At 49.4% G+C, this 23,049-nt stretch overlaps 1 protein-coding gene across 14 annotated transcripts in view; it reads right to left on the bottom strand.

Moving 5' to 3' along the window:
- PLEKHA7 (pleckstrin homology domain containing A7) overlaps nt 1-23,049 on the bottom strand; it is a 253,670-nt gene that overhangs the window by 10,559 nt on the left and 220,062 nt on the right. For all 14 annotated transcript variants that reach the window (XR_008702964.1, XM_055548476.1, XM_055548477.1 and 11 more), the window contains 10 exons: nt 16,751-16,819; nt 16,495-16,575; nt 15,166-15,315; nt 14,513-14,614; nt 7,950-8,058; nt 7,561-7,787; nt 4,482-4,670; nt 4,269-4,386; nt 2,335-2,438; nt 673-873 (listed from right to left, as the gene is read on the bottom strand). Coding sequence is in view for 13 of the 14 variants with exons in the window: in XM_055548476.1 (XP_055404451.1) it covers nt 673-873; nt 2,335-2,438; nt 4,269-4,386; nt 4,482-4,670; nt 7,561-7,787; nt 7,950-8,058; nt 14,513-14,614; nt 15,166-15,315; nt 16,495-16,575; nt 16,751-16,819 (1,350 nt within the window). In the remaining variant the exon portion in view is untranslated. The remainder of the gene's footprint in view (nt 1-672; nt 874-2,334; nt 2,439-4,268; nt 4,387-4,481; nt 4,671-7,560; nt 7,788-7,949; nt 8,059-14,512; nt 14,615-15,165; nt 15,316-16,494; nt 16,576-16,750; nt 16,820-23,049) is intronic.

Below are 23,049 nucleotides of genomic sequence, written 5' to 3'. Positions count from 1 at the left end.
GCAAAAGAGCTTGTGCAATGAATTAGGGAAAGAACAGTCAGGCTAGAGGTCTAGGGAAACATTTGATTTCAAACAATAGAGAAAAATCCAGTGGAATGTTTCCAAAAGGGACCTAAGGCGACTGTGGGCAGGGTGCAGTGCCTGGAAGCACCACCAGAGGGCAGCAGGCAGCCTGGCTCTCCTGGGGTGCAGGGCCTGTCCGCACCTCTAGCTGTGGGAGACCCCGGGCCCTCAGGGGTGTGGGGCACCACACCCTGCTCAGTTGCTCCCCAGGGCACCTGCTTGGAGGTTTGGGAGGCTGGTTGACTTGCACTCCTCAAATCGTAGCACCATCTTTCTCCTCCACTCCTCCAACTCTGTACTTCCCAAGTCCTGGGTTCAGGCGAGAGACTCAGAATGCCGAAGAAGGGCCTCTCCCTCAAGCTCGACTCTCGGAGACCTGACCGTGGACGCTTCCTCTGGCTCCTGGGCTCCTGCCGTGACATCCTCACTCTTTCTCTAGTTCGGGGCACCCTCTGACCAAGTCACTTACGTGGCCTGGCTTGCGGACACACAGCCCACGGGGCGTTCTCTGAACCACTCTCTCGGGGGTGAGCCGGGCTCGGCTCTGGGGGCCTCGGGGAAGCTCTGCTCCCTGTCCCAGCCCCGCCTGCCTGGACCCTCCTAACATACTGAGCCGAGGTCTCCCGGGAGCGGTTGGCTGAGGTAGCGGGACGAGGGCAGCCCCGTCCTCTCTCCTTGGCTCAGCGTCCTCTTGCGCTCCCGGACCAGCGCCTTCTGGTGCCGCTTCATGCGCTCCAGCTGCTCCTCCGCACTCATCTTGCCCCGCTGGTGGTCTCCTGAGTACAGGCGCTCCAAGGCACTCTTGGGTCTCTGAGGGGCAGGAGGGGCAGACAGGGCGGCTGGGCTGAGAACAGAGGGCAGCCAGCCACCTGGCTTCAGCCCGTGCACGCACAAACTCACACACACACACAGACACTCACATTCACATACTCACACACCCACTCTCTCTCGTCTCTAAGCACACTCAGAGACACACACACAGAACACACATTCACACTCACACACACACACATTCTCTCTTCCCTCTAAGCACACTGAGACACACACACACACTCACCCAGACACACACTCACATTCACATACTCACACACTCACACACTCTCTCGCCTCTAAGCACACTCAGAGACACACAGACATACACATTTATACACACACACACATTCTCTCTCTTCCCTCTAAGCACACTGAGACACATACATACACACACTCACCCACACACACACTCACATTCACACACACACCCACACATACACACTCACATTCTCTCTCCCCTCTAAGCACATTGAGACACATACACACACACACTCACATTCACACTCACACACACACACATACTCTCTCTCTTCCCTCTAAGCACACTGAGACACATACACACACCACACTCACCCACACACACACACACTCACATTCACATACACACTCACTCTCTCGCCTCTAAGCACAGAGACACACATACACATTTATACACACACACATTCTCTCTCTTCCCTCTAAGCACACTGAGACACATACATACACACACTCACCCACACACACACACACACATTCACACACACACACACATACACACTCACATTCACACACACACACATTCTCTCTCCCTCCCAAGCACATTGAGACACATACACACACACACTCACACACACACATTCACACTCACACACACACTCCCATTCATACAGTTACACACACTCACCCCCCCACACTCACATTCACACTCACACACACACAACTCTCTCTCTTCCCTCTAAGCACACTGAGGCACATACATACACCACACTCACCCACACACACACACACACTCAGACACACTCACATTCACACAGTCACACACACACACACACACACACCCACACATACACACTCACATCACACACACACACTCTCTCCCCTCTAAGCACACTCAGGGACATGACAACCCAGCCCTCATGGGCCCTCTGGCAGCACCCCACCCTGCAGATGCAGACCCTGAGGCCCAGGCCTGTCCAGGTGGGCGCACACACACCGCGTGATGGACCAGAACTCAGGGTGTGGCTTGCTGGGTGAGAGCGGGGAAAAGGGCAGGGGGCCTTGGGAAATGGAGGGGGTGCTGTGACGCCCCTCTTGGTGGGTAGTGGGTAAGGCATCGTAAGCACGTGGTGACAGGGATGCTGAGCTGAGGAGGGGCCGGGGCCACCTCACAGGACAGCCCGTCACTGTCCACCTCTGAGCCCTTCCCTCTGTGCATGAGGGAGCAGTGAGCCCTTCGAGAACTTCTCAAGGCCTACTCACAGGGTAGGTCATCTTGCTGCTTTCGGCATCTAGACCCCTCCGGAGGGTGACGTAGGGAGCAATAGTGGATGATTGCTGGAGCCTTGACATGGACCCCGAGAGGCCTTAGTGAGGAAAGAGAAAAGCGAGTGGATTTGTGTGAGGAGGACAGGCCACCAGCCCCTTCTTGATCACCCCCCACTCCCACGAGAGGACCACAAGGACCCAGCCAACAAGCCATGCTTCTTCCTCCCAGGGCCTAGAAGAGCAAAGCCCCAGGTAGGGAATGAGGGGCTAGTTCATGGGTGCCCATTGTCCCTAACAGGGGACAGTGTCCCTGAAGATCTGAGGGCTCCCCACATCTTCCCTCACATGCAGACGACTGGGCTGCTTAGCAGGAGGAAAGGACAGAGGGCGAGGAATGCCCTTCTTCTTGATGAACTCCTATGCACCCTGTATGACCCAACCTGGATGCCCTGCCTGTGAGAGCCTTTTTAAATGCCCCAGGCAGAACCAGTCATTCCCTACACTTTTCAGTCTATTCACTGGTTACTGCACTAACCACAGTGTCAACATGCCTGGTGACAAATTCAACAACAACTAGTTGAATGAATGAATGAATGAAGAAGGGAAAGAAGAGGCACCAGGCGCTCACGGAGTGCTTACCATATGACAGGCAGGCACCGCACCATGTGTTTCACACAGATTTTGTTCCACTGGCCCTACAAGGGAGCATTACCTAACCACTGTGACGGTGTGCAATCTCAAGTTTAGAGAAGTTAAGCAACTTGTCCAAGATTCTGTGGAGCCACAGTCCAAGCTTTGTCCACTGCCAACATGCTTACCAAGGCTGGTCCCTGACATCTGGCAATGGGCGTGGTGTTGGCACCACTAGCATTTAGCACATGGGAAAAAGAATGATGAATGTCCTGCAGTGCCCAGAGACTGCTGAGCAACAAAGATCCGGCCCGCCCCACAGCCCTCTAACACCGCCATCAACGAACACATCTAGGCTGAATGAAGAGAACAGGGTCCCCAGGCATAGTGCCAGGGGTCGCTGTGGCCCGGCTCAGCAAAAGCCAGTCCCCTGCCGGGACCAGCTCAGGCCACAGCAAGCCTAGCCAGCATGGTGGGCTAGAAGTCACATAACCCCACAGCTGCCCGAACCACGGCTGTGTGGCCTCCTATTTCCACACCCTGTCTAAAGGAAAGCACCTGACCTCCCACCAAAATGGGGGGAGTGTGGCTAACCTGCTCAGGGGTTCCAGGCAGCCTCCCTTTAAAAGGATTTCTGAGGAAGAGAATCTGGCTATGGGGGGAAATGAGGCATGGGTGAGCCTAAGGGCCTGTGTGTTCCCACCTCCATCTCAGAGGGATAGGGGAAGAGAGTGAGAAGAGGGCCCAAAGGAGAAGAAAGATGTGTTTGTTTAAAGTCTTAGAGTGACATAGATGAGGAGAAAACCTATGGAAGACCCGAGATGGTCAAGCTGACAGCAGACAGCCCACGTCCCAGCCTGTAGGGTGCAGCGGATCTAGAGCCAGGACAGTGGCATTGTGTTCTGACTCCATCTCTTAGTGGCTAATTCGCAAGTTATTTCCTTTCTTACCTCATTGGTTTTCTTACCTCTAAAAATGGGGATAACAACAGTACTTCTCTCACAGGATTATTATGAATCTTCACTAAGTGACTATAAAGGGCTTATGTTATAACAACCACCACAATTACCATTGTTCCCAGGGGCAGATGTAATAAAAGAGGATGAGAATCAGGATGTGAGCCAGAGGTAAGAAGGACGCGCCCTGTCTACAGCCCAGAGGCCCCAGACAGCTGCTACCCCATGGAGGCCCCACGCCGCAGGCAGAAGAGTTGCAAAGACCGGGTGAGGGCTGGGGGCGGGCGGTGGTGTGGCTGCGGTGGGGGTCCCTGGGAAGACTCCGTAGAAAGTCGTGCCTACCTCTGCCTGGCAGCGTCTGGTACCTGCTCTCAGAGCCCACGAGGCCCAGGGAGGATGGGGTCGTGTCCCCGCTGAAGGTGGCCAGCTCTGGCTCGCTGACGTACGACCGGAGCTCCACCTGCGGGCAGTCGGAGGCCGTCACAGCCGCCCCGGGTCCGGCCGCCTTCCCTCTCCCCACACTCAGCAGGCACCCCAGGGGTCCTCCGTGCTCACCCTGGAGTCCCCGTTGACACACTGTCCCTGCTCCCGATCTCGCTTCCTCTCGTCCGACTGCCGCTTGAGGCCCCTCACTGAAGTGTGCCGGATGATGGTGGCCTCCCTCGGCAGCGGGGGCACGGCTGGGGGCTGGTCCTCCGGGCTGTAGAGCTCAGGGAGCGGGGGCCTGGGAGGTGCCTCATCTTCCTGCTCAGAACAAAACCACAACCAGTGCCTGGTGAGAGGATGCCGAGTGGCCCAAAGGGCCGGAGCAGGCCACCTGGGGCCTGCGGGGCATGACCACTTCAGCCCAAAGACACCAACACTTCCCCTGGTTGAGCTGTGAGGGTGGGTACACCTCTGCTCCAGGCCCATCCTTCCCTCGGACTCTACATCTTCCAAGTGTTAACTATGCACAAGTTTCCAAGTGTTAGCTACACACAACCCAGAACTCAGGACATGGGTCCACGCTCTCACTCCACTCGCTCATCTGTATATGACAGCACCCCACCACCTCCACCCCACCCCACCCTGCTTAGATTGGGCTGGCTCATATCCCTGCACGACCTCTGGATCTTTCAGCAGGCTGCGGATCTGAGCGAGGACCATCTACATCCTCCTGCCCTTTCTATCAGAAATGTGCATGGTTACGAAATCTTTCCTCCTGCCTGACCCAGGCCCTGAGCAGGCTGTCAGGATGGGTGACTCACTGCCTTCTCTGCAGCCCACTCCCTGGGCTGGGATGAATGCAACTATTTTCCTTGAATTGCCCCATCCACAATGCTCTCCGAGGGCTGTGGCCTCCCTACAGGCTGACAGCCTGGCCCCCGACTGCCATGAACACCCACTCCTGGGACAAATGACCATCCAGACTCTCTTCTCCTGAACTCCCCCTTTCTTAGCCTAATTTTGCTTTGGTTTTCAGATTTTTTCAGAGTTCAGGAAAGGGAACTGCAAGCTTGTTTTGCAAAGGTTTATCAGCATTCTTCTAGAGAGACAGACTTCAGACAGAAGGTTAAGCCGCCTACCCGAGATACCCAGAGGCTCTGAGCATCCGTGGTTTCCAACCCTGAACAAGATTTCAGAATCACCAAATCCTAAAAAGCCCCCCGGAAAGATAAACATAAACCATTGATTGCCTTTAACTGAAGGGAACAGAATGTCTGGAGATAGAGGGTGGAAAGGAAACATTTTATTACATACTTTTTTATATCCTTAAGATATAAAATTTTTTAAAAATCAAATAAAAATGAAAGAACTATAGCTACATGCAGCAATGGGATGAACTTCACAAAGATAATGTTGAAAGGACACAAGATAAGAAAGAATAAATATAGTTATGATAGATGGGCAAAGTGTTCAGGATAAAAATATAGGTATCAAAACAAAACAAAAAAGCAAGGAAATTATCTGAAAAGTCAAGATAGTGGTTACCTCTGGCAGAAAGAGAAAAGAGCCTGTGCTGGAAAGGGACCCATAGGCCCAAGGGCTTCTGACCACTGGCCAAGTCCTATTTCTTGGTCTGAGTGTTGGTATGAAATGTGGAGTCTCTTTTTTATTGTTTATTAAATTACATATTCATGCTTTATGTCGATTACAGGATGATATCATTATTCACAGAAGTAAACATAAAACAATATGAATATAAAATAAATCTGAAACAACAATAAAAAATGGTGAAACTGGTGAACACATATCCAACTAGAAGCTGGGTTTTACACCACCCTCTCCCGTGAGCCTGACCCCCAACCAAGCTGAAAAGCCTCACCTCTGAGCAACAGCAACCAAGTGTGAAGAGGAGCCTCTGTGATCATCTATTTCATGCTGCTTGCTCTGCACAAGGGGAAACTAAGGATGCTCAGATGGAGGGTGGGCCGTCCCAGAGGGACGGCAGGGCTGGAGTCCAGGCAATCCTGCTCCCAGGCCTTTTCCCCAGGGTCCCAGGGGGCAGGCATCTTGCCTTATGGTAGCAGTGTCTGGCCCAGCCACTCCTGCTATTTGTTTTGCTATTTTCTACCTCCTGCCTTGTGACTGGTGCTCCATGACTCTTAGATCTGGGAGAGGGAAGGAGATCTCAAGATAAAGTTCACAGTGACCCTGGGTCCTAGCACCTGTCTTCTAGCTCTGGGCTCTAGACAATGGCTGGAAGCAGGTGGATGGTGAAGACCAGGTACGGGAACTCGTGTTTTAGCCAGCATTGTGCACTGATCTTGTCAGACGTCCTAACCATACGTGGTGCCCAGTGACAGCTCCTCCAGGCCCTTGTTGGCAAAAACCTGGAGGTCTCCATTCCAAGATCCTTTCTGCTATGGCTTCCCTGTCACTTGGATCAGGCCCCTCATGCTTTCCAGCCAAGGCTGGCCTGGCCCTGGAAATAATTCCTTAGAGCCTCCTGTGCTCACAGACTCAGCCAAGGGCTTGGCTCCTCTCTGTGCCAGGCAAGCCAAGGTGCTGGCTCAGGCAACCACACGGGCTACATACTGACCTGAACATCAGGGCTGAATGTCCAGTTAGATGTCAGATGGCACAATCAATGGTCAGAAGACGTAGACTGGATTTGCTAATATGGAGACCTTATGCAAATTCTGAACACCTTGGGCCTCAGTTCTCTTATCTGTGGAATGGGAATACTGACCTTCCTGTCTATACTCCGTGAGGTCACTGTGCAGACTGCATATATCCTCACAACCCAGCGCCATGCTCGGCTGCAGGTAAAGATTCTCTTCTGCTAAGAGGCGCTCCCTGTCCACCGACTTACCTACGAGTGTGCACAGAACCCTGCATGGGGCAGCCACACACTTCCCTGCACAACACAGATTATAAACCATGCCTTAGTGCAGTCACTTCCTTTTGTCCTGCCTCGGTCTTCCCAAATGCAAAATGGGAGGGCTGGACTAGGTCACCTCTAGGGGCCTTTCCAGTTCTGGGAGACAAAGCAGGATGGCAGGGCCCCCTACCTCATGGCTCTGGCTGGTTCTGTCTGACCAAGTTTCCCTAAAAGCTTCTCTCCCAAGAGAAGTGGACCTGAGGACAGGGTGGGACACTCACCTGCCAGAGAGGAAAGGACAATGCTCAGCTCCCAGTCCTCAATACTCACCACTTTGGGCTTGGTCTTGGTTGGTGACTGAAGGGGGGACGTCACCTTCCTCAGCTGGGGCGGGTGAGGTCGGTACGGCACGTAGGTTTGCAGCTGGGGGAAGAGTCGAACCTCCAGAGGGGTCCGCACGGGGCTGGTGGGAGGGCTGGGCTGCGGGGGCGGCTTGCTCTCAGAGGTTGAGAGTGAAGGCACAGGCGGGTGAGGAAGCAAAGGCACCGTTTTTCTCTCTGACAGGCATGGAGGGGAGGAAAGGATGTGATGGAACAAAGACCTTCCTCAGAGGACAAGAGCAGTGACTTATGCCACGAAGACCCAACCTCCCCGGGGCCATCCCCCAGCGCTAGGTGCTGGCCTCTGACAGCCCTGCCCCAGGAAGATGATCAGCTCACCTGGATTTTTGACCGATTCCACCAGGATTCTGAAGTTCTCTTTATTTGCACTCAGGCCTGCAATGACGTCTTCAATCCTCCAGAGATCCTTCTGTATCTGCGATTTCTCCTGAGGAAGAGGAGGTAGGGGTTCATTCCCTTCTTAGCTCCTCACCAGAGGCTTCTTCCTAGGATTTCCATTGTCATTTCAGACAGAGCCCCTCACTCTGGAGGACGGTATCCCCTTGGGAAACCCCACCAGGGCTAGAGACAAGCCTGCTTCACAGCTTCCTGGACAAATGCAGACGTGGGAGAGGCCCCAGGTCCAGGGTAGGAATCTCAGAGGAGCTCTCGCCAGTGCACCTCGCCTGTTTGCACCCCATTTAAGAAAAGACTGCCTAAAATACAGAGTGATTCTATGAGGTTATCTAGAGCAGCCACATTCAGAGACAGAAAGCAGAAGGTTGGTTGCCAGAGGCTGGGAGAAGCCGGAAGAAGGATTGCTGGTTAATGTGTACAGAGTTTCAGGTTTGCTAGATGAAAATCATTCTGAAGACTGAGTGTACAGCAGTGTGAATACACTTAACGGTACCAAAGTGTATCCTTAAGTGGTTATGGAGAACTTTTACGTTAGGTATATTTAACAATTTGAAAAACAGACTGTCTCAGGCAACTACAGCAGAAGGGACGAGAAGGCAAGGACGTGAAGTGACATGATCCCTAGAATATAAAGAGCATCTTTTTAACGACAGAGCTGAGTCCTGGGATTTGGGGTGTAATATAATGAGCAGAGTAGACATTATTTGGCAGTAAAAAGGAATGAAGTACTACATCTGCTGTAATATGGAGGAACCTTGAAAACATTACGTCAAGTGAAAAAAGCCTGACACGTCAGTGCCACATATGTATGGTTTTGTTTCTATGAAATGTCCAGAATAGCTAAGTCCATATAGAAAGTCGAGTAGTGGCTGGCTAGAGCAAGGGTGGAGAGCTGGGATGGGGATGAGGAGGGACTGTAAACAGGACCACGTTTCTTTAGGGGCAAGTTGGAAATGTCACACAACTGATTGTAGGGATGGTTATACAACTCTGTGGATTCACTAAAAAATCAGTTAATTGTATACTTAAAATAGCTAATTTTATGGTATGTGAATCACATGATAAAGCTGTTTTTTTTTTTTTTTTTTTAAATAAAGTACAATGGGAAAAGGGCTGCATATTCAAAAGCAGAGACATTACTTTGCCAACAAAGGTTCGTCTAGTCAAGGCTATGGTTTTTCCTGTGGTCATGTATGGATGTGAGAGTTGGACTGTGAAGAAGGCTGACCACCGAAGAATTGATGCTTTTGAACTGCGATGTTGGAGAAGACTCCTGAGAGTCCCTTAGACTGCAAGGAGATCCAACCAGTCCATTCTGAAGGAGATCAGCCCTGGGATTTCTTTGGAAGGAATGATGCTAAAGCTGAAACTCCAGTACTTTGGCCACCTCATGCGAAGAGTTGACTCATTGGAAAAGACTCTGATGCTGGGAGGGATTGGGGGCAAGAGGAGAAGGGGACAACAGAGGATGAGATGGCTGGATGGCATCACTGACTCGATGGACGTGAGTTTGAGTGAACTCCAGGAGTTGGTGATGGACAGGGAGGCCTGGCTGCTGCGATTCATGGGGTCGCAAAGAGTCGGACACGACTGAGAGACTGAACTGAACTGAACTGAACATGACCATGTGCACACTGTGATAAGTTGCAACCAAAACCACCTGGGAAGATGCCCTAGAAAGAGGTGAGCAGGGTCTGCTTGACTAAGGGATCGTGGGCATCTTTTAATGGAGTTGTTTATACGTCAGATATGGTATTCTTTTAACTTTAAAATTATCATGTCCCACGTCATGGACTTAAAAAGGAAGGCTCCACACCCGTATTTCCTCTCAAGGTTCCCTGCCAGCCTCACCTGGACGAGTTCTCATGTGTGTAATATTTGTGGATCACTGCTCCTGGATACTCCCCACAGGGCCTGGCACTGAGCAGCTTCTCAGTACATGAATGTTGAATAAGTAAAGGCCCAATCACATAAAATTCCCTGACCAAATACTGCCCAATAGCCAGGACCACAGACGTCTGAAGCCTCCCTCCTAAGCGGGGCTCTTCTACTCTCTCAGCCTGTCCAACACCAGTGCACATCCTCAGGGCTGATGTGCAAATAGCAGGCTTAACGCTCAGCTTCCCCTTAAGGTACAAGGGTCCTAAGACAGACATGTTACTGAGCTAAGGGGATTATCTCTAGAGCTGAGGCCCCCAAGCAGAAGGCTGGTAAAGGAGGGGTGTGGGGTTAAGGTCATCGCTCTCTCTCCTCCCCTGGCAGTCTACCTGGCATAGTTCCACCTGTCAGTTCACAATCCTGCCCCCATTTTCCCTGTCGCCCCAACATGGAAGAGAAGAGCAGAGAAAAGCAAAGGCCAAAGAACTTGTATCTTTCTCCAAGGACGATGGAATATCAGAACTGAACGACAAGGTAAAGGAAGCTTTTGGGGGAGCAGCAGAGTGGGGTTTCATTCCTGTGTCCTCGCATCACACTGGGCTGGAAGGCTCCTATGGACTTCACTCAGCAAAGGTCTGAACTCACTGTCCGGAAGTAGGGACACCTACAGGTAGCCTCACCTATCACTGACTCTCACAGTCACCTGCACGTTCTTTTATCCTCTGGTTTGTCTACTCAGGTGGCTGTGAGGATCTTCATAAATAAAGACACTTATCTTTGCTGAAAAGGCTGTGGGCTTTCTCACAGCCAATGCTGGCTAAAGAGAGGTGAGTTTCCAAGCCTCATTACTGAGAATTTGCATATGGGGCTGCAAGCCTATCTCCAGTGTCAATGATTTATTTAGGACGCTCACAGCTTGCCTGGCCTAGAATTACACCAAAGAAGTTAACACCGAGCCTGCTCAAAGGAAGGCTTTGTGAGCTTCCCAGGGCACTGTGGCACTCAGGGAAAGCATGAGCAATGCCACCAGGCTAGGTAGAAATCAAGCTGCAGGGCCCTGGCTTCAGACTGGCCTATCTCCTAGTAACTTACAGGACTAAGTTCTCTACAAAGCCTGTGACAAGACCCGCGTGTTGTACCCATTTGTTTGGGGGAGGGGAAAAAAGGATTCCAGGCCTGCTGTGTGTTAAGTCACCAAGAACTCAGGCACAGTAGAAACACAAATAGCCAATAATCACATGAGAAGATGTTTAACCTACTAGTAATTAAATAAAAGGAAATAAAAGCCTGATGTCCTTGTTTAGCAGGCAGACTGGCAAAAACTAAGGAAGTTGATAACATCAAGTGTTGGCAAGGATTTGGGCAAACAGTTCGGTACTCTCAGGCACTGTGAGTGGGAGGGCAAATGAGTGCAGCCTTTTAGAGGGTGGTTTTGAGTTACCTACTAATATTTAAGAGGTATACTCAATTCATGGCCATCGTTAAAAAGCCTACAACTAACAAATGCTGGAAAGGGTGTGGAGAAAAGGGAACTCTCGGACACTACAGGTGGGAATATAAGTTGGTGCAGCCACTATGGAAAATGGTATGGAGCTTCCTCAGAAAACTAAACGAACTACCATATGGTCTAGCAATCCCATTCCTGGGAATATACTCAGAAAAAACTATAATTCAAAAAGATACATGCACCCCTATGTTCACAGCAGCACTATTCACAACAGCCAGAACATGCAACAACCCATGCCCATTGACAGATGGATGGGTAAAGAAGATGTGGTGCATATATACAATGGAATACTACTCAGCCCCAAAAAAGCACAAAATAATGCCATTTGCAGCAACATGGATGCAACTAGAGATTATCATACTTAAGTCAGAAAGAGAAAAATATCATATGATATCACTTATATGTGATTCTTTGGCCACCTTATGTGAAGAGCCAATTCATTGGAAAAGACACTGATGCTAGGAAAGATTGAAGGCAAAATGAGAAGAGGGCAGCAGAGGACAAGATGGTTAGATAGCATCACCGACTTGATGGTCATGAATTTGAGTGAACTCTGGGAGGTGGTGGAGGACAGAGAAGCCTGCCATGCTATAGTTCATGGGGTCACAAACATTTGGACACAACAACATATGTGGAATCTACAATATGGCACAAATGAACCTGTCCGCAAGACAGAAACTGGCTTGTAGACACAGCGATCAGGAGTTCTTGTTGCCAAGGGTGAGGGAGGGAGGGAGAATGAGGGACTGGAGTTTTGGGTTGGCAGATGCAAACTATTACATTTAGAATGGATAAACAAGGTCTTAATGCATAGCACAGGGAACTATATTCAATATCCTGTGATAAGCCACAATGGAAAAAGAGTCTTAAAAAAGAATGTGTATGTATAACTGAGTCACTTCACTACACAGCAGAGATTGGCACAACACAGTGAACTCATCATACTTAAAAAAAAAAAAAAAGAAAAAAAAAAAAAAAAATCTCACAAACTAAAAAGTATGTGTACTCATTTCAACTCAACAAGTCCACTTCTAGGAGCTTATTTTAGATAAATGCTCATAAATAAATGCTGATAGGCAATTAGATAGATGCTCATTGTGACACCATTTACAAAAGGAAAACACTGCAAATAACTTAAATGCCCATCGGAAGAGGAATGGCTAAATAAAGCGTGGGACATCCACCTATGAAATACTATGCAGCAGTCAAGAACTAATTCCATTCACTTAGACCAACAAAGTCTAACACAATTTTTGAGATTATAGAAATCTTCTATAACGTGTGCTGTCCAATACAGAAGCCACTAGCCACATGTGGCTACTGAGCACATGAAATGATTCTAGTGTGACTAAGGAATACATTTTTAATGTAGTTCATTTTAATTAATTTATGTTTCAATTTAAATAGCTATCATGTGGGGCAGCATAAACCTGGGGGTATCTTTCCCGGAAAGATTTCCGTAACAAAAGTTATGACAAAAAAGCAAGTTACCAAACAATGTGTTACGTATGATTCCTCTTTAAGTAAACCCAACTGCCTCCCCCAATAACTTATATGATACTACATACGGGCATTCATTTGGAAAGGCATAGGTCACGGTCTAATGGTGCTGACCACATGCAGGGAAGGTGACGGGACCAGGACAGAGAAGGGAAGGAAGGAAGGAGGGCTTTCGTGTCTTTTTCTGGTCTTGTTTCTCATTGTGTGGACTTTTCAGAGAGATGCATTTGTGTGTTATCTGTACAATTAAAGAAACAAAAGGAATGAAAAGCTAAAAAAAGAAAAATCACTGCTGAAATTAATGTGGATGGTTGAAGTCCAAGAAGATAAGTGTAATGAAATAGTTCAAGGAACTAGTAACTAGAAACAATCATTTGAAGGACTCTGCCAAGAATATCCACCTATTTATTTTTAAGCCACCATGCTAAATCTGGGGATACAAAAAGAATAGGAAACAGCTCAAATGAAGGAAAATTATGGGAAAACCCAATAGCCACAGGAGATAAACAAATTCTAGGTAACCTCATAGGCCAACCCTGAACCACAGGCAAGAATCTCCTCCATGTGGTCCTGGAGAAAGCTCTCTGGGACCAGCTTGAAATGGTGAGTAAAAGCACAGCAGGGTCTGGGAAAAGCCTCCTAGTCCACAAACCTAAACCTTCTCCCAAATTCCTTCAGTTTTCTGGGGGTGATGCTGATGTGCAGAGAGTCAACACATTCATTAAATCACTTGAACAAAGAGGCCTGGCTAGAACTAATTCACCAATTAGCAAGCCTCGCCCCAAAGCTGGCCCAGCACGGTGCCTCGTACACAAGAAGCCTCAATTCAATGCTTGCTGACTTCAAATAAATAGAATTATGTCAGGGTCCTGAAGAGGGGGTACAGATCTGAAGCTGAGTTCAAAAGCAGGTTATTTTCCATTTTCAGAATTTTGAGGGTGGGGCGCTCCAATGGAGGAACACTGGCAGCTGGAAGACCCAACCTGAAGAAGGAAAACCACACAGGGCCTTTCTTTCTTTCACCTTTGGAGGCAGAGGCAGCTATCAACGGGGTGGCCTGGTTTTAAGGTAGGGAAGGCAGGGCTGTAAGGCTGCCTATCCTGAGTGAGGTAGGGGCCACAATAATGGGTATCGCCCCATCTGGCCTGAATTCACACTACTGATCCAGTGAGGGCTTGATAGCATCTATCCTCAGGAGTCAGGGAGGGGAGGAGACAGGGCTTCCTGCTGCTAAGTGAGCAGTTAGGACCCAAGACAGGGCCAAGGACAAGGAACACAGATCACCCTCCAGCCCCTGTAGGGTTCTCAAGGTCAGTACCATCTCCTCTTGGGGCTGTTTCCCCAGATAATTGGTAGAGAAACCCTTAGAAAAATGCCAAGGAGCTTGTCTCTGAGAGCAGAGAGGCAGGGGGAGTTGAGATGACGCTTCTCATGACAGCCTGGCAGTGGCAAGCGTTCCCAAAGAGACAGCTTGGGGTGGTGAGCAGGCTGAGTTCAGGTGGACAAAAGAGAAGACCTCTGGGTAAGGCTCACAGCCCCCATAAGTGAAGACTCCAAGAAGAAATTAGAGCTCAGAAGGGATGAAGAGCCCTTGGGTCACCTGGAAGAAAAAGGCTCTTCTGTGTTGCTCCTGCAGGGTCTGCTTTAGCTGCTCCACATCTCTTTCTAGCTTTAGGTACTCATTCCAAGCATTTTCCATCTCCTGTGGATCAAAGAAATGCTTCTGATTCTTAGTTATCCCATGCCCACCCCTCAGAAGGCCCCAAGAGCCCCTGTACTCCTGAGCACTGCTGACCCGACTACAGGGGAAGAGGGCAAGGGGTGCCTGATGCGTCTTGGGCCACCTGCACTGTCCGTCTCCCACCCCTCTGGGTGCTTTGGTTCCCAGCTCTGGCAGAAAGGGCCTGCACCACATCAGACAGACAAATTAAAGAGCAGAAATTCTGACATCTCAGAGTTAACTGCACTCAGATCAGGGGAACAGCCGTGCAGGCTGCTCTGAGACAGCTGACCCCTGGGGGGTCACTGCAGTCACCCCGAGGCCCTGACAGCATGCACCTTAAGGCTCCGGTAGAGACGGACGTGTCACCCCTGACCAAGTACGCTACTGTCAGGAGGCAGTCTGGAGGAGTTCTGCTACGCCAAGACTCACCCCGGCCACCTTCTCAGCGATAGGTTGGGAGACAAGAAAAGCAGCCCCCTCCCAGCCCATCCTGGGGGGACAGGGGTGGGGCCAGGGGAGCATCTACGCACAGTGGACTCTCTGGAGAGCTCGGCCCGGATGTGGACAAGGTCCTCTTGCAGCAGCCTCTGCTGGTAGGCGATCTTCTCCAGGTGCTGGGGCTGGTCTCGGTACTGCTCCATCTGTCTGTGCAACACCTCCAGCACCGACTCTAGCTGGTCCTGAGCCGGACCAGGGCCAAAGAGCAAGAGGATAGCAAGACAAGTCCCTGCTGGCCCCCTGCCAGGCCAGAAGCTAAACAAACCTGCTGGATCTAAGCAAGACTAAAGAGGCCAGCACCCAGCTAGGGGCCTGAGAGTCAAGGCCTCTGAGTCCAGCTCTGACTTTGTCTGCCCCCTGGGTGGCCTCTTAGGACAAATCGCCTAACAGTTCTGTGCCTCAGTTTCATCGTCTATAAAGTGGGCATAAGGCCATCCACTCCTTAAGGGGATAAACTATGAGGCTAAATCAAAGAACAGATGGAAAAAACTCTCTAAGCTGTTGAAGAAGAAAATTATAAGCCAAGTCCTGCTGTTTAGCCTATGAGATTTATTCAGTAATTTCTTCTCAGGTATGGAACCACTGTCATAATTAACATCTTGGCCAAACTAGGACTGCTGGTTAAACCATTTTATTCACCATTAAGTGATCTTTTCAATATTCTGGATTAGATAACAAATTACCTTTATTGGGTGTTCCTTATAAACTATACTCCTGCTTGAATGTTAAATTTTTATTTCTAAAGTTTAATTTTAAGATGTTTAAATGTTCAATTTATGTATTTAAACTACAATAAACCAACCCTTTTTATTAAAAAAAAAAAGCCATGTTATTTATAAACTTTTGAGTATCATGAATATAATGCCTTGTTAAAATGCAGAAAAAAGTTCACACAAAGTGTCTAAGAGACCAAATATCAGTGGTTACCAGCCCATTCCTCCGCTCCACACTTGCTTCCTCTACAGCCGAGATCCTTAGAGGAAAGGAAGCTTAGGAAGAGACAACCTCTGCCGCATTACGACTCCGGCCACTTCCCCCAAGGCGGCCCCCAGTCCCTGGGGTTCAGGGGTGTGGCATCATCACTACAAGCCAGGCCTGCCTCTCAGGGCTGCTGGGGAGAGCTGCGTCAGGGCAGAATTAAGGTTGGGGACATGGTATTTGGAGTAAGTAGGCTGAGGTTGCCCCACAAGGCTTCCTCTGGGTTCAGACAGAAACCCCACAAGATACCCTTAAAAGTCAGACACTGTTCTAGATAAAGTAATACCTGCTATCCAATACTAACACGAGAGTCTATATTGAGGAAAGTCAAGATGACAAAAGCCCCGCCACCCAGCCCAAGATTACACAAAACTGATACACACTTTGTTCTCCTTAAGGGCTCGTATCTTGTCTTCCAAGTCCTGGAGGACCCTATCTTGTTCACAGAAGACGCTCAGCTTGACCTGGGAACAAGAACAGGTTGAAGAGGGCCTGGGAGCACGAGGAAAGGGCACGGCCTTGGAGAGTGACCCAAAAGCCTTTGGCTACAGAACCATCCAAGCCCTGCCTGAAGCAGCCCACCCCGGGCCTGGGGGCAGCGGGCAGGCAAGGGGTCGGCCTGTCACCCGGCTCACTCACGTCAATGTCACTCTCGGCAATCTTCACCGGCTTTAGACTTCGGTCCTTGAGGAGATCCCGGCCTGTCATCTGGGAGGTGAACAATTTAGAGAAGATTTAACCACGGGGTTCAGAATCAGAACTCAGGAGGGAACGTTCGCCCTACAACAGACAGGTATGGAAATCTCGGCAGTGGTAGGGAGGGTCACGGCACAGAAAGGGAAGAAACGTGGGCAATACCTGCTTTAATTTTATGCTTATTTCATTTCAGGGGAAAAATAAATGAGATCTTACTAGTACTTACAAATTTCTCAAAGAAAATATAGACTTTCAAGTTCAGAATCAATAGTAAAGGCTTAAATTTGGTCCAAATGAGTTCAGTATGAATCATAGAAGATCTGCCACTGATAAGAGAGAGTTTTGCTACTAAATCTGGGGTCAAACATAATTAACAGAAGTTCATGACCCCCGCTCAAGGCTATGGAGTGAGTGGACCAAGAAGAATTAGCAAATCCCTTGGGCATCATTGAGCCCTTAGTTCAAGTCTGAGCAGCCCACATCCCCATGAATACGATCAGCCTTCTTCATTCTCCACTGTTTAGCAAGAGGATCTGGTCAAAGGAAGAAGCAGCTGGGTGACTCCTGGCTGGGGTTTTCAACTGATCCCTGAATAGCTGAGGTTAGTCTGAACTTGCAATACAAGTTACCCTGCCCTCTCAAGAAAAGAAACCACAAAGCGGCAGACAAAAACCACCCAAACTTAGGGGCCAGCAGAATTTCACAAGATCTGCCATCCTTTCCTGGACCACTGTGGGCGACATGTCGCCCTTCACTCACTGGCCCCTACAAAATTAAACAGTAACTCTCTAGGCCATGTTTTCATTTCCACCAAGTCTCCTTCTTTGTCAAAAACTGCAGGAGCAGAGGGACCTTTTTCACAGATGCACCCCGATGGCCAAACCATGGTCAGGGATGGCCAGGTCAAATGCCCCTTGTAGGGGAGGCTATCTTGCTGAACTCCGGTTTGCAGATCTGGCCAGAGAAATGGAGGGTGGAGCTAGCTACAGCAGAGAGAGATGGTGTGTGCACTACGCAGAGGGTCCCACTACAGATGGACACACAGCTGCTGGAGAAACGGCCCTCACTTCCTCCCTACTCTATCCAGTTTGTGAGTGTGAATCAGAAGCAGAAATAGATTAGCAGATATTCCCCTCAGAACTCAAAATCTGTGTACCCAGATCCAAAGGTCAAGGTCAAGGGAGAAGCCATCTTCATGCCCGGAGCTGAGGGCCAAATCTAGGCTGCAGACCCACCCCCGCCTGTTCCCCTGCTCCCTTGGGTGGCACAGTGGAGGACAGGAACCACTGTCTTTATCTTGGGGGAAGTCAGCCCCGGACAGAAGGCCTGGCACTCTGGGAGGCAATAGGCAAATTGCTTACTGCCTCCCAGGTAGGTGAAAGGGAAATATATGTAGGTCAATCCTAGAAAGAAGTAGAATCCAGCCAAATTCTGCTCTTCAAACTGGCACATTATGTGTACATACACAGTCACATACAGTCACAGAACACACCGACCACAACAACAATCCACAACAACAGACTGGCTGGCTCCTGCAGGGCAGCGGGTGTGTGGTGGGGAAGGGAGGGAGGGGGATGAATCCTGGGGAATCAGGGACAGCTGAACTTCCCAGGCAGGACACGGGAACCCAGCGGGCACAGGGTGGGGCCCTTCACTCTGTGTCACCGTCCTTTGCCCAAGTGAGGGCCATGTGCTTGTCTGCTCTCCCAGGGGCTGACCCTGGCTTGCTTCCTAGGAAGAAATCCATTTCAAATTGAGATATGCTTTGGGGATTTTTTCCTCTTAGCAAAAACTCTTTCCTTTCTGTCACTGAAGCTTTCTTCTGGATGATATGTTTTTGATACTGAAATAGCAAAGGCAGGGAGTCCAACTGAGCAATGCCTCATTTATCCAGCACCGTCAGGCAAGGAATGAGGTATTTCTACACAAAAAGGGCACTTTCAGAAAGCTTTTAAACTTTCTGATGGAAAGCTTTCTAAAAGTATGTCCTTCACTGCCTTCATGGAATACTGAATATAAATGTGACCTTTCTGGGGATGAATCAGAGTCATTACAAAAATCAGTAATATAGAATTTCTTAGAAGTTAGTGTTCAAGACTATTTGCTTATCTAGCAAAATGCTCCCAAATTTCTGTGCTTTCATTTCCATTTCAGATTGGCATAAAAGTGTTTCTTCTCTCTCTCTCAGGATATTAGCACTCTCTCTTTTCTAAGAAATAACTTTCTCTTTGTCCCCTCTTAATGTGCAGCTTTTAAGGTGCTACAACTTAGGAATTCAAGTGACCGAGTCTATTAGGATTAGAAACTCAGCTGACGGGACCCACTCGCTGCTCTTCTGTCTCCCTCCCTCCATCTGGGCCTGGTGCCCATCCGGGGACATCCTCGCACACCTGATGTCTGCCACTGCTAGGGGCCTTAGTAGACAACCTGTTTCCCCTCACTTGACAGTAATCTATTTAGGAGTAACTGTGGGGACTGTCACATATTTTCTCTGTAACCTCAAAGCCCAGACCAGGGCCCAAAGTACTGAGGCTATTTGAGAAGCGTTTGCTTAGTGAGTCTGTGAATGTAACAAAACCAGGTGCACTGGCTGTGCTCAGGGCCTAAGTCCTCTTTCTATGGGGTAAAGGTCACAGGCTTCAGGGCAGAGGCTACGGGACAGTGTTTAGATAGCTCACAGGCCCTTTAAGCTTCTAGATTTAGCTTCATTCCAGAGACTCGAGGCTACTAAACATAGTCACAGTAGTACGTTACATCTAATTTTCCTCCTCAAATTGCACTTTGTGATAGCAATGCTTAAATCCATTCAGAACATTAACTATGAGTCCACAACTGTGGGTTCAACTAAGTCACCAGAAAAAGTGAAGTTAGTGGGCACTCATTCATTTGAAAGAGTCTTGGCATCAGAAAGGAATTAACGGTCACCCAGGCATCTGACGCCCCTCCCGTACACTCGAAGACACCTACGGTCAGGGCTTCAGATGACTGGACACAGCTCCTGCATTCCCACCTGCAGCCTCCTGTGGGATGCTATAAGAGCTGGCCACGCTTAGGGCACTGCCTCTGCATCTCTCAAAGAGGAGGGTGCTGGGCAGGTGGGTGCTTTGTTCTAGTCCAGATCTAGAATGTTTTCGAACATCAACACCTTGTCCAAAAGTAGAGCCACCCTAATATCAGGGCTACGGTAGAATCTCAGGACACCCCGGCTCCTCCAAGGTGACCAGGAACTGCTGCTCCCTCCCCAGGAACGCATGCTCTAGGGCAGCCCTCACCATGGAGGCAGACGAGTGAGAATGGGAACACAACACAAGCTGCTGGCAAGCCAGGCAAGCCCCCGCTCCGCCCCCCGTCGGCAGCACAAAAGATGGAGTCACAAAACACGACAGATGAGAGGCTCAGCCTGGTGCACCAGCCAAAACGCCGAGGGGGCTTCAGTAGAAAGAAAATAAACCGAAAATGACTTGCAGGAAGCCTGGGGGCGGTCAGGAGAGCCCCTGGTTAAGCAAGTGATGGAGTCGGCACTGAGCCAGAAGCAATGGAATGGCCCCGCCTGGAGACACAGATCAGGTCATCTTACGCTTCTCCTGGGCCGACAGCCCTGTGCTGACTTCTTCAGCACTTTGTAAAGCACGTTGATCAAAGGTTCATTATTTTTTATCTGTTCCAAACAGAAAGGCAAATACAACAAAACGTAACAGGTAAGACATCAAACGACATTTGAACGAGCCAGAATTTGGGGACATGGCAAGGGGAAACCTTAGGAGGATGTGTGTTGTGCAGTTTTAATGAGTGGGTCTCAGCTGGTTATGCTGCTTCCCAGCCAGTGGACCTTTCCAGATTTCAGTTCCCTCATCTGTAAACCGGCCTCCTAAGCGCTGCCTGGAGGGTCTTCGTGAGAGTGCTGATTTCAGTGCCCATGTCCTTCCTGGTTCTGAAGGCAAGAGGGGACTCTGCTTCTTCCTGTGTCCTCCCCCATCACATACTGAAAGATACTGAATCTGTGGTTTAGCATGGAGCCATGCGTTAGTCTCAGCCCCACCAACATTTTCCACCTTGGGTCTCTCAGACTCTCTCTGCCACCACCTAAACGATTGTCTTACCAATGACACCAAATGCTTCCAGCTCCCTTGAGGGACCACTCTCCCCACCTGCTAAGACTGGATCTCATCTCTGCCTCCAACGCTGTGATCACACAGGAGCTTTAAAAAATACTGATGCCTGAGTCCCACTCCAAGAGAATTTGGATGTAATTGGTCTGTGGTGGGGCCTGGGCACTGGGATTCTTAAAAGCCCTTCTGCTGCTACTGCTAAGTCGCTTCAGTCGTGTCCAACTCTGTGCGACCCCATAGACGTCAGCCCACAAGACTCCCCCGTCCCTGGGATTCTCCAGGCAAGAATTCTGGAGTGGGTTGCCATTTCCTTCTCCAATGCATGAAAGTGAAAAGTGAAAGTGAAGTCGCTCAGTTGTATCCGACTCTTAGCGACCCCATGGACTGCAGCCCACCAGGCTCCTCCATCCATGGGATTTTCCAGGCAAGAGTACTGGAGTGGGGAAAAGCCCTTCTGGGCGAGTCTAATAGGTAGCCAGGAGTGGGAGCCACTACACTAAAAAGGGTTCTTAAACTCGAGCATCCTTCAGAATCACCTGGAGTGCTGTGAATATACAAATTTGCTGGACCCCATCACCAGTGGTTCTCACTAAGCAGCTCTGGGGTGGGACCCAACATATCGCATTTCTGACAAATTCCTAGGAAGTGCTGACACTGTCAATATGGGATCACATTTTGAGGATCACTGCTTTGAAACCATGTTTCTCAGCCACAGCTACACATGAGAAACACCTAGGGAGTTTTTGTTTCGTTCCTTCCCTCCCATTCTTTCTTTCTTAAAGAGTATACTTGAGTACTGCCAATTAAATCAGAGTCTTTAAAAGGTTTTAAAAACACCTGGTTGCTCTAGTTCATGACCAAGGTTAACAACCTCTCCAGAATAACAGACCTCAACTTTCTGTGCACAAGAATCCCCCCAGAGCTTGATTTTTAAAAACACAGAATTCTGGGCATCATTTCCAGAGATGCCCAGCATCCTCCACACCTGCAATTTTTTAAATCAAGCTCCTGGTCATCCTGAGACAGATGATGTCCCAGACCATGACTTAAGAGATTCTACTCCAGAAACAGACTCTGAACAGAGAAGCCCCGATCTCAAGCTCAGTCAGAAAAAGTCCAGAGACCAGGAACCTGGAGCCACTGATAACATCCCTCACCAGGGACAAGAGCCCCTCTGGGGCTGATTGCAACTGCTCCACCTAATGTAGCTGCAGGTACCCTCTCCCCACCTCACTTTCCCAGCTGGGCTTTCCAGTTATATAAAAATAATTCAAGCTGTGAATAACTGCAAACCCTCACACCTGCTTTTTAGACCTGGCTTAGGTGTAGGATTCTGAAGAGCAGAACATTAATGCCAAAAATACAACTCAGTGAATACAACTTCAGGGCAGGCTTAGAATCAGTACATGGCACACGGAAGAAAGGAGGCAGGTGTGAAGTTAGTCACAGGGTTCGAATCTCAGTTGCCTAACTTTGCAGAAATTACCTCTCTGGGTAATTTGATTAGTGTGGTGGGGATAATAATTCGTATTTGCTCACAGAGGATTTAAGTGAGATAATGAAAATCAGGTGCCCAAACAATGCCAGGCAGGAACAGATGCTTAATCAACGTGAAATCCTTTCCACCCTGGCAACATCAAGTAAAATGCCAGGGAAATAAACATTTCCAAAGAACACTAACACACAGCATTTTTTAAGACAGTGGAGTCTGCTTCTACTTGATCCTTTGGGACCCAGAAGGAATGCTCAGACCAGACTCCACAACACATGGGCAAGCACACACCACCAACTGGTTCTGGAAGATGAGGATCAGCTGATGGGACAGGGGCTTGGGATCCTCAAGTCTGTGGCATTTGGGATAGAGACATGGGGGACCCTAGGCCCACCTGGTGGGGGCAGGGAGACTATCTTTCTCCAGAAAGGCTTAGCTCTCCTCATGAGGACCCAAGAGGAACCTCTCCCAAGAAGCTGGTCACAGCAGGGGTGTGCTCAGCGGCATCTCCGTGCCCAGGTTGGGCTACACACCCATTCAGATGTCAACCTTTCTGAAAGTGACTCACAGCACAAAGCCCGGCATCTTTCCCCACACATGCTGCTGGTAAGCCAAGTGTCTCTCACCTGCTGGTGCTGTCA

This window comes from Bubalus kerabau, chromosome 15, assembly GCF_029407905.1.
Source record: "Bubalus kerabau isolate K-KA32 ecotype Philippines breed swamp buffalo chromosome 15, PCC_UOA_SB_1v2, whole genome shotgun sequence".
Taxonomy (NCBI): Eukaryota; Metazoa; Chordata; class Mammalia; order Artiodactyla; family Bovidae; genus Bubalus; species Bubalus kerabau.
Note: the sequence above shows the minus strand (reverse complement) of the source record. Positions and strands in the feature narration are given on the sequence as shown.